Consider the following 11,155-nt stretch of genomic DNA (forward strand, 5'->3'; position numbering starts at 1 on the left):
TACGAGCCTCGCTCAGAGGAACAGACATGTGACGGGAGGAAGCTGGAATCTAACCAAAACTACTCTATATTTCTACATATCCCTACTCTTTCTTTAGAAAGACGTTTGTTTCTTGCTGTTCTTGTGGCAGAAAGCTGCTTAGTACTAAATAGTATGGAAAATGCTCCCAGCATTAAGTAGGTAGACAGATCCATCCTGGACTGAACCATAAGGATATTCTAAAAACGTAAACAAGAACCACCACTTCCTGTGGGTCGGCGTCCTCAAAGCAACTTAAGCACGTTTAGTCGCTGGCTGGTGGCTATCAGTTTTAGAAACCGTTCAGAAAGTGTCAAAACTGTATTCTATAGCAAAAAAAAAAAAAAAGCCAGTGGAGGGATGCGTGGTGATTAGATCTAAACTTTAGGTTTGAAGGGTAATCTGATTGCACTTCAAACCCAGTTAAAAAGTCACAGGACATGAACCGTCTTTCTGACGTTGCTCTGTTTTGAAAATCGAATTTCCACAATTTCATATCGCTGGACTAATTGTATGCTTAATCAGGGGAGCTGCTTGAAATGCATCCGACAAACAACAATGAACAATGAGCGGCCGGCTGCAGTAACCACAGCAAAGAGGCCTGAAGGACATTGTAGTGGCAGCCATGCTGCAAGTGCTTTAAAATTAGACTGAGATTCTTTGGCGTGGCTCGTTTATTTACGCCCACCGTTCGAATCGTGTCGAAAAACCCACCAACTTCAGTTTTCCTTTCAGTCTGAAACGTGTTCAGCTGCCAGAGAATGAGTCTGTGAGCTCAACGTGGGAGTAGCAGGCCCGGCTGACCCTGTTTTTAGCACAGGAATCTAACGGAAGGAATGGAAGTGGTCAGTGTTTTTGCTCGTAGTTAAAAAAAAAAAAAAAAAAAAAAAGGTTGCACCCTGATGACCAGCACTGGAAATAAAAAGGCTGAAAGCATTGTGAGAAATGTAGCTGTTTGTTGGAGCGAACTGCAGGCCTGCAGCAACTTTTTACCTAAAAATAGGCAATTCTATTAGAGAAATGAAAGGAGAGTCAGAAAAAGAAGACAGATTGTCTATGTAGGAGTAATTCTTTAAAATTTGACAGCAAAAATGAAAAGAAAATAACAGTAGCTATGAGTGTCTAGTATTCTTAGCTGTCGTGTCAACACTAAGACTTGGTGCTGTACCACTGCTTTGAAAAACATAATGGGATCATTAGCAGCAGCTTGCATGGACACAGCTCCTCTTTCAGCCTGTGTTCGGATGGGGGTGGGGGATTTTAAGGGTAAAAGGGGGCAGAGGTGTTGTATTTTTATATACCATGTGGTCTGCTGCATGCCTGACCGCCACAAAGTGGGACTGGTGTGCCTTCTACAGTCAAAATAGAGACACCGACAGGACACCAGCCTGTTAAGCAACAAACAAGACCATCGACTGACATGGATCCAAACACCGAAAACTCCTTGAAAAGCTTCGGGGCAGAAGTCAACTTGGAAAAGCTGCAGAAGGTAGCGGCGGAGCTGATTCTCCCGGGCAGATTCATCCTCAAACCTCTGTGCGCCGCTCTGGAGTTGGTGATCCGGCTGCTGGCCTGGGTTTTAGGATGCAGCCTGGTCCGGAGGCATTTCCACCTCATGCTGTCAGGGCTGGTCCTCTTTGGGCCTCTGCTGAGCTTCTGGGTGTCCAGGTACAGCATCTTCGCCAACGGCAACCACTACCTGTACAGGTGAGAGCTTTCAGCGACAAAAAGTGATTAGCTTTGGGTCCTAATGCGAGTGATTTATGGGGACTGTTGGATATGAAATGCTTTTACATGACAGCTGAGTTGGCTGAGAAGCAAGTCGATAAAAAACAGGGAAAATACTTGATGCATGAAGACCAACAATAATGAACGGAATATGACAAAAACACTCGAGTGTATAAGAGTGAAACTAAAGTTGTAACTTGGTAATTCCAGTTATAAGGAATACTATTCATGCCGAGAACATTGATTTGTATTCAAATCGATAGATTAACCTTCAAAAATTGCAACCCCAAGGGGCGGGTTAATGGGGGCCATGACCACCCCACCGCCCCTTCCCTTCAGAGAATCATGTTAAATCATGACATAAATGAATCCCCTTCTCTCTCCAAAATATAGTTATATTATTATTGCTTTTTTTTTTTTAATGCCACCTAACTTTATATATATAGATAGGCAGCACGAAGACCAGAGTCTGGCCGCTCCTATGAATATTTTCTGGGGCTAGCTAACCTTAATTATTAACAATAATCTTACACCTACTGAATATTGATGCTTATTTACTTATTTTACATTTTAAATATACAGATGAATGACTATAAAGTCTGTTTTTGTCCAAATCTAGGGAAGTTAAAATGGCCCCTGCACAAAGTAAGGCTACTTATTTGCATAGTAATAGTTGAGATTCATTTGTTTTATAACATTGGCCTGTCATAATATAATTGCGCTACTCCTTTCTAATACTTTATTATCTTTAATCACTTTGTGTTTCCTTCAAAGATCAGAGGGCAAAGGGTAAAAACTCTGCCCATCTCTGCTTCTCACTTAGTATTTGAATAATCTCATTTTGACACCAGCTCAATTTCTAGATGCAAGACATTTTTTTTTATCTCTACAGTTTTTTGCCTTTTCATCTGAAACCTGGAATCATTTGGAGTGTCCTGGGCAGGTAAGTTTATGTTTTCATGCTATTTTCCAGACTTTTGAGCCGTATGTTTTCCTCTGTGTTACAGGAAGTTCCTCAGGTCTACTTGGGGCTGGACCTGCATCCTCACAGGCTCCTTCGTCGCCCTCCTAACCTTCTCGGCCCGCCGCTCCGTCTCCCTCACCCTGCGCCACCTATCTCGGATCGGCCTCGCTGGTCTGCTGTGGTGGGGCTGCCGGCGCCTTCTGACCCTGCTGGAGGACGCAGCTGGTGCCTGCTACGAACCCCTGGCGCCCGCCCAGGACGCCCACAGCTCCCCCGCCCCGGGGCAGCCTCTGCTACTGCTGCACGAAAACCAGAGCAAGGCGTCGTGCCTCAAGGCCAACATGATGTGGAGAGGGTACGAAGTGTCGCAGGAAACGCTCGTCCTCTGCCTGTGCTGCCTGCTGCTTGTGGAGGAACTGTCCGTATTCGGTTGCCACCTGGCGCAGGAGAGGCGTCTTCATAGGTCCCCTAGCTCTCCGTTGGGAGTCCTCTTCCTCCTCTGTGTAGTTCTGCTCGTCATATGGTTGGTCCTGCTCCTGTGCTTGCTGGCATACTTTCCTGCATGGCCGTCTCAGCAGCTGGGAGGAGCTCTGGGCTACCTGGGGTGGAGGGGCCTCTATCAGGGATGGTACCGGCTAACGCCCAGTCAGGGGTCCCCTGGTTTACCCGGAGAGGCCCTCTTCACCGGCAGACTCTGATAAACACTCCCAGTAGTTGAGAGGGGCAGTATTGTGTATTGTATAGGTACAATGTGCCATTTTATAGCACAATCAAGCAACTTATCTTCAGCTGTTATAAAAATAATACATTTATCAATTATGACTTCGAAGAAACTTGACTTCGCAATTGAACATCTTGAAATTGGGTCTCTGTCTCTTTAAGAAGCTCCTGCCACCTTCAGGAAGTCACCAACAACTTTCCACTATTTTCCCCATCTACAGTTGTTCCTTAGAGCGTTTCACGTATAACGAGCTCTGCAGAGGCTCAGGTGTTCGCTTATTGCTGCTGGCTAGTCTAAAGGAGCCGAGTGGGGGAGGGGGCGGGTGGAGGCGTGCTCTGGGAGGCAGAGGCTCGGCTGGGAGGCTGCAGCTCCAGTTAGTGGCTACGTTGAAAATGTGCCGGTTGGTGAGAGCAAATGTTTTTGCCTTTTGAGTGGTTGCCATGGGAGATTAAAGGAATCAAAGCATAGAACAATATAGAAATGAAAAAAAAGTTAATTGTACGCAACACTGCCCCTTTAAATTTGTTCAAAGTAATCAGCAGAACACTCGTAAGAATCCTGTTTTATTTTTTTGTCATCTGAAACAACATGCATGCAGCGCTCTGGGAGAACGTCATTCTCTGCCAGGACGTGTGTGTTTTGGAATTCAATCAGTGTCACAGAAAAGTAGCAGTAGCTTGTCTAAAAAAAAATAAAAATAAAAAAAAGACCAAGAAAAAAACAAAGCTGGTCTCAGTATCTCAGTAGATGAGAGCTTTCCCATCTCCTCTGGGCTTCTTAATCTTGTCGTAGTTCTTGTTAATGATGTCAAACAGCACCGCCTGAGGGGCGAGAGAGGAAGAGAGAGAGAAACAGCAGGATGAAATGATTACGAGGGAGACATGAGACCCGAGTGAGCAGTCTTCATCGCCAGCGTCAAACATGGGAGGACAAAGACCAAAGGGGCGAGAAGCACGGGTTATTGGACGGGATATGGCGCGCTAATCAGTTTAAACACAAGCAAAGCAATTCGTTTCATTGCCTTCCTATTAACTGGGGCACCACTGAACCACCGCCCCGCTGCTTGGACGCAGCTGGAATTGTTTACATGCTGGATATCTGATTCGAAACACAGCAGATGGCAGTGTCCTCTTTAACACATGTGATTAACAACTTTTTTCTAATCAGTCCAACAACAGCGTGGAGGTATGGCGTCTTACGTATGTGTTGCGGATGTCCAAGACCACCAGGCGAAGCTCTCTGTACTGATACTGGTCCAGCTCGTGAACCAGCTGTCTGTAGTCTCCCTGTGTCAGAAAGGAGGAGTGAAATAAAAAAATAATAATTAAAAGAGAGTGAGTGCATGCTGAATTTAAGATGAAGTTGTTCACATTTTGTCACGTTGCAACCACATGATTGTAAAGGTTTCTGGCTGATAAACGTGACAGTTACTCACCACATGGGGTTGCTTGGAGGCCTTGGCCACACCGTCGCCTCGCTCACTGTAATACCTGGCGCAACAAACACAAGAGGAGCTGCTCACAAAAGGTTACCAGCCTCAACGTGTCATCATTTAACCGGTAGAAACAAGTAAAGACAGAGCAGAAGATCAAAAGGTGACAACCGAGCTTCTGGCAGAGTGCTTGGCTGAAGCATTGCATGTTGTCATGGAGAAAAACTGTATTTTGTCTTAGCGAAGATGATTTGCTCCATTCAAAACCTATTACATATTGTATTCACACAGAATGCCTTACAAATAAAGAACAAAGCTTCATAGTTAAAAAAAATGCCACGTTTTTTGTTCTTATGGACTGTGGCAAACGTCTTAAGGTCTGGTCGTCCATAAAAGATTAGCAGCAGGCTAACACAGAAGACCTTCTTGGTTTTTACATCCTAATTCAGTATTTGCAGATTTTTCTGTGTAATGCGACTCAAAATTATTTGCGTATATTTAAAATGTATATCTAGAATATTCTCAAGAAAGCGCAGCATTGGAGCAAAAGTACTAATGTGCAATGCTACTTGATATTCTATTGGCATATGTATACAAACCAGCCAATCCAGAAGCACCATTTATTTTCCTGGCTGCTGATTGGCTAAAAGCAGAGACAAGGAAGACTGTAGGTATTAGCTTATGCAGCAGAAGACAGTTTCCACTGTGCGTATTGATGCTTATTAAGGTATATTTAGAGTGTTAATCATTAAAATAGGAAGTTACAAGTGTTTTTAAAAGCGGTGTCTTTAGTATTTGCAAACTTTAACTATTGACAGACATTGTGGTTTGTTACCCCTACAAAACACAGGGAGTAAATAGGGATAATTATTGATTTTCAGAAAATCTTTGGCTAAAAAACTGTCACTTTTACACTTTACTCAGATTCATACGAGTTTAAATCAAAGCTCAGGGTATCAGAAATGCTACCCAACAGACACAACCCGATGGCCCTTGTGGTGTTCCCCTCCATCTGCTGATGTAAAGTACACATTTGCAGACGCAAACTCAGAACTGACGAGTGAGAATGAAAAGGACCAGAGACAGAAGTTAAACCAGCTCCTTCTCATCTTTGGCCAAAAACCCGGCACGCATTAGTTGGCCCTTACTTTGAAATCTGAGTCTGGAATGCTTCGATCTTGGTGCGCGTGTTGGTCAGCAGCTCAAATACTTTCTCCTGTTAACAAGATCGAACGTTGAAAGTTCAGCTCCACATCATTCCAACAGCGTTAGAGCATGTCTACGTTTTACCAGCAGATTTTTAATAGTTACCAACCTGTACGGCCACTCCAAAGTTGTTGCCATCTTCAATCCTGGGGATCTGCAACTGCACCCACATTGACACCTGACAGGAAACATCGTCCGACTCGTTAATTAGGTCTAACAGATCTGCAGGAGGTAACCGGAAAGACTAAAACGATACACTGACCGTGTTGAGCTTCTCCTTCAGAGTCTGGATCTCAGGTTTGACCTCATTCAAGAGACTCTCCACTCTCTCGTTGCTGCAGATGGGACCACAAGGAGGCCCTAGAGGACATGGAGTCACACATGCATACTTTAGAGAGGCAGAATTGGAGCCGTTTTCTGAATTAATTTAGTTTTGTTCGTTGTTCTAATCAGTAGTTTGCAGCGCCTTGGTAAAGTACCCATCCCCTTTACATTTCCTTTTTCTTTCACTTCCTAATTCTGCTCTACTTTTGTTTTGGCCTGTCACATGATACCCCCTCACGAAACACATTGAAGTCTGTAGCTGTAATGTGAGAAAACACGAAAAGGTTCATGAGTTATGAATGCTTTAGCAAGGCGCCGTGATTGGTGTTGGGAAACAGCTCCTCTTTGTTCCAGTTTTACCTGAATCCTCCTCCTCTTTATCGCCGTCTTTGTCCTTCTTCCCTTCCTTCGCCTCTTTCTGCAACACGAGAACGAAAAGTCTCTCGTCAAGCGTTTTTCACCGATTGTCTGCTGAACAGCTTACTCACGTGTGCTTTATGACTATTTAAAATGAACATGTACCAACATTTTAAGCGCATTTGCAAATAAAGCTTCCTTCCAAAACTTAGCAGACTGATCATTTTCACTTAATCCCCTGAAAAATATCGACATCAAATATGTTGCAGATAGGATGTAATATTTATTTTTATGTAAGGAGATTTATTTTTGTTTTATTTATATGTGAACACCTCTTGTGGGACTTATTCTGCCAAGTAAAAATATTGAAGGGGATTATGCATCATCTGAAACAAAAGGCCCACACATCTTTAGGTCTATGAAAGTCCTGGAGAGATTTGTTGCCACGGTAGCCAAGAAATCATTTTCAGTGCCATACTTAAAACGTAAAAACAAAGATAAAAACACTGAGCTAATGAGCTTGAAGTGAGAAATTAAAAAACTAATAAAATGTTATATTTATGTTATTTAATCCAGGTCAGAGTTGGACACCATTTTTGTTCAGGACCGACCTCCTCCTTCTTCTTGCGCTTGGCCTCCTCTTTGGCCGGGTCTGGGATTGGGATGTCCAGTGGCGCCTTCAGGGAAGCTAGGTCATCGCAGCTGAAAGATGTCTGCCATAACAATAAAAACCCCAAAAGGTGTGACGTTTTTTCATAAAATACACCATGAATGTTTTTGGTTTCACTTCTAAGAACTTTTGATGAGAAGGAGGAGTTCCTCATACCTTCAGGAGCATCTGCAGCTGTTCAATCTTCTCAGGAAAAAAATTGGACAGCAGCTGCTCTGCCTGTTAAAGACAATTCACGTCAATAACAAACACTCAAAAATCACTGAGAGTCCAAATATTTCCAAAAACAATATTAAAAATAAAACATCACCTCCTTGGAAAGGTTTTGACAGAAGTCATCCACCTGAAACAAAAATATCACTTTAGAGCTTTTATAGTGACAGCCTGCAGCCTGCTCGGATTATATTTCTCGACGCAACGCTACTGTAGGCCGTGAGGCTAACCTGAGCCTTGACCTGACCTGACCCCAGCCCTAATGTCTGCCTGCTAATCAAAGCCAACACACAGCTGCCCCCCCCCCCCCCCCCCCCCGAGCCCACCTGTTAGCATCACTACCTCTCTGTCCAGGTGTTTTAAAGAGACAGCGCGTTTGAAACTGCTCTTATTAACATTTCATGCTAGCCGCGGAGCTCACCTGTTTCTTCGACTCGAGTTGAATACCCGGAGAAGCCATGTCCGCTCTGCAGATGAAAACTTATTTTAATAAACTTATAAAAGAATGATTAAGCTTTGGCAAAAGCGATTGAGAAAAGGGTAAATACGCGTTTTTCACTGTGAAACTCGACGCCGTGCAGAACACGGAAAGTGTTCAGAGTTACTCAGCATAAAGAGCGAAAATGAAAGTAGCAGGGTTTTTTGTGACAACGCCGTACTTTCCCCCACTTCGCTGCGAGCGGTCGCGGTGAATTGTGGGCATTGTAGTTTTATGCCACCCCAACACTACTCTTCCCAGAACAAGTGGACCTGAGAGGAAAAGCTATTAGAAAACTCCTGCAGGTAAACCCACTTAGAAAAACTCTGAATAAAAGAAGCAAATTTATAATTTCAACCAAAACATAACCTATGTTTAAAATCCACTCCCTAGCATGTTGTTTCATTTTAACAGGACATTAATCAATCACTCAAACAACCATTGTTCAAATCATTTTTAGGGTAATTTCAATGAAAATTGGTAGCACTAAAAAGTGGAAATAAAATCTTAAAAATGATTTAGATACAATTTAAGTTGGTTCATCCATGAGAAGAATTACCAAATTGGTTCAAGATGGTAAAAAATGATTCAAACGATATTCAGAACACTATGGTTGAATGCACTAGACTTTGAACCATGAAGCAGGAAGGTTGCGGTTACTCTGGGTGCATTTTCTGTCAACTAAGTACATGAGATTTATGCTTCAGTTCAGAGAGTCATTAAAATTGATCAGTAACAGAATAATATTCCAGCAAGCATCCTGGTATGTATTCAGGCTGGTGGAGGTGTAATGGTTCTCACTTTGGGTCCCTTTGTACCAACTGAGCATAGTTTGGACTTCACAGGCTGATTAAAACAAAGTAAAGATAGCGTGGAAAAAAACCCCATCTCTTTATTATTATTATTATTATTATTATTATTATTATTATTATTATTATTATTATTATTATTATTATTATTATTATTTAATGATTTTATTTTATTTTATGTTTCGTTTTTGGATTCCCCTCATTTTACTTCAGTGACTCAATGAACTTGTTTAAATTAGTCCATAAGTTTTAGTTCTGCCTGGTTCCACTTGGTGTCGCTGTTTCTTTCTCAGGGGTTGTGAAGGGGTTTGTGACAAACAAGAGGAGAACATGTAGTACAAACATTAACAGTCCTTGAACAAGCTCATGAAAAACAACATTATACAACATTATGTCTGTTTAAAGTGTCTTTTTGTATCAGCTAGTCCTTTTCAAGTCACATTCTTCTTTTTTTTAAGACTATTTGGCATTAGTGACCTTATTAACATGGGAAAGGAACTAATGTGAGGAGATTTAATTAATTTTTAAAGGTATTTGAGGACAAGGCTCATCTCTCATGCCAGACTTACGTAGTGGCAGCAATGTAGCAACCCAATTTTTTTAAATAAATGCAGAGTTTGAGTTTGAACGCAGCATTGATTGGACCTGCTGTCGCACATCTGTTGTCACGGGGTCTCTTTCATCAGAACTGTTGTGGACAGAGCTGTGGTTAACCTGCTCCGGTCAAACAAATAAAGGCTCCAGAGAGGACAGAGCCTCCTCCTCTTAACAGGATTCTGCTTGTTTACAGTGCGTCGTTTTATACCGCACTACTGTGTTAGCAAGTACATCCGTCAAGAGGGATGAATTACCTCTGTTAGATATAATCATTTGCTCTGTGTGACAGGCTGCGGGTGGACCACTCTGTTTTCTGCTGATGAACTTTAACTCTTCGGAATCATGTAATTCAGGGCCGGATCCAAAGAGCAAAGGCTGGACTTGTTTGCACTGAAAACACAACCTGTTATTGACTTATTTTGACTGGGTGAGTGATTAAAAGCTCACAGAGTTCGGTCCAGTTCAGTTGAGAAATGGTCTGGACAAAGTTCACATATCTCTAAAAAAAAAAAAGAAAAAAAAAAGAAAAAAAAAAGTGGGGCACAGAGAGAGGAGGTGCACAGGGAACCTTTGGACTTGCTTCTGTGTTTGGAAAGTATGCTATTGCACCAGGTTTGACCCTCTGCAGCCATCAGTAGCTACAAATAAAAACAGAACAGGCATGTAGTTTCCTTCCTTTGCATCCAGTTGCAAAGTTAAAAGTTGCATCCAGTTAAAAGTCATCACAGCGAGCCACGTAAGCACCATCAGCCACTCGCACAAACAACTGTAGAGCTTACCAAAAGTGTATTCTTTAATATTTTATTTGATTCTTCTTTACATCACTTCATAGAAATATTTTTATAATTCGTTGTAACTTGATTTAATATTAATTCCCTTACAAACATGGTCAACACTTGCACCTCCAGGTATTACAACCACAAACTATGAATTCAAGCTCTGCTAATTTGGAAGGAGTACATGGTGCTTGCCACAGGTTCTCTAGATTTTGACTGGGCCATTCTAAGACATTGATATACTCATAAACCTTCTTGCATGCTAAGGATGCACTGTAAAAAAAAACTGTAAAAAAAAACCCGGGTAAATGTACTGTAGAAATTTGAAGGAATTTCTCCGTTTTTTAGTTTTACAGGTATTTGTACAGTATTTTCCATTTTATGCATTGCATCATCGGAACAAGAACCTTCGCGAAGCGCGAAAACTGGTCAGACGACATGTCAAGCTCGCTAACCGGACCCTGGAACATATATTTTTTGGACTTCGGTTGGATTAAGAGACGGAGTTACCTTTCTGCCACCTCCCTGGTAAAGTAAAATAAATAAAAACACATTCTTTTCTGTGAATAATGTTTTTAAATATTTGTAGTTGACTTCGTTTGACTTCGTGAGACTCCTGGCAGTCTATAATTGCAGACTGTTTTGCAGTCTTTTTTTTTTTTTTTTTTTTACAAAAAATATATTATTTTTTACAATGCTGTGTTTGTTTGTGTATTATAAAAGTAAAATGCGGTGATTGCTGTATTACTATTCATGTATTTGACCAATTCAAAGTACAGGCCATTTTTTCAAGTCAAACTGAACTGGGCGCGTGAAAGCCAACCGTTCATGGCGTCATGCTACTTATGTCTCAATACTGCTT

General features: G+C 41.9%; 2 protein-coding genes across 2 annotated transcripts; one reads left to right on the top strand and one right to left on the bottom strand.

The window, feature by feature from the left end:
* Positions 1–876: 876 nt before the first annotated feature.
* On the top strand, positions 877–6,957 carry fitm1 (fat storage inducing transmembrane protein 1). Its single transcript, XM_008438416.3, has 2 exons — positions 877–1,725; positions 2,754–6,957. Exons 1-2 carry the CDS (start codon positions 1,439–1,441, stop codon positions 3,406–3,408), a joined length of 942 nt encoding a protein of 313 aa, XP_008436638.2. The 5' UTR covers positions 877–1,438; the 3' UTR covers positions 3,409–6,957.
* On the bottom strand, positions 3,978–8,303 carry psme1 (proteasome activator subunit 1). The gene is made up of 11 exons (XM_008438415.3): positions 8,055–8,303; positions 7,731–7,763; positions 7,577–7,639; positions 7,362–7,463; positions 6,754–6,811; positions 6,332–6,429; positions 6,179–6,247; positions 6,012–6,079; positions 4,867–4,921; positions 4,631–4,717; positions 3,978–4,252 (listed from the first exon to the last, which is right to left on the bottom strand). Exons 1-11 carry the CDS (start codon positions 8,091–8,093, stop codon positions 4,172–4,174), a joined length of 753 nt encoding a protein of 250 aa, XP_008436637.2. The 5' UTR covers positions 8,094–8,303; the 3' UTR covers positions 3,978–4,171.
* Between the last annotated feature and the right edge of the window lie 2,852 nt (positions 8,304–11,155).

Source organism: Poecilia reticulata, chromosome 20 (genome assembly GCF_904066995.2).
Source record: "Poecilia reticulata chromosome 20, P_reticulata-male-v2, whole genome shotgun sequence".
Lineage (NCBI taxonomy): Eukaryota > Metazoa > Chordata > Actinopteri > Cyprinodontiformes > Poeciliidae > Poecilia > Poecilia reticulata.

Coding starts and splice junctions, on each gene's coding strand:
- psme1 (XM_008438415.3), bottom strand. CDS start 8,093: ATGGCTTCTCCGGGTATTCAACTCGAGTCGAAGAAACAG. Junction 7,464..7,576: donor AGCTGCAGATGCTCCTGAAG/GTATGAGGAACT, acceptor TTGTTATGGCAG/ACATCTTTCAGCTGCGATGA. Junction 6,080..6,178: donor ACTTTGGAGTGGCCGTACAG/GTTGGTAACTAT, acceptor TCTTGTTAACAG/GAGAAAGTATTTGAGCTGCT.
- fitm1 (XM_008438416.3), top strand. CDS start 1,439: ATGGATCCAAACACCGAAAACTCCTTGAAAAGCTTCGGGGCAGAAGTC. Junction 1,726..2,753: donor GGCAACCACTACCTGTACAG/GTGAGAGCTTTC, acceptor TCTGTGTTACAG/GAAGTTCCTCAGGTCTACTT.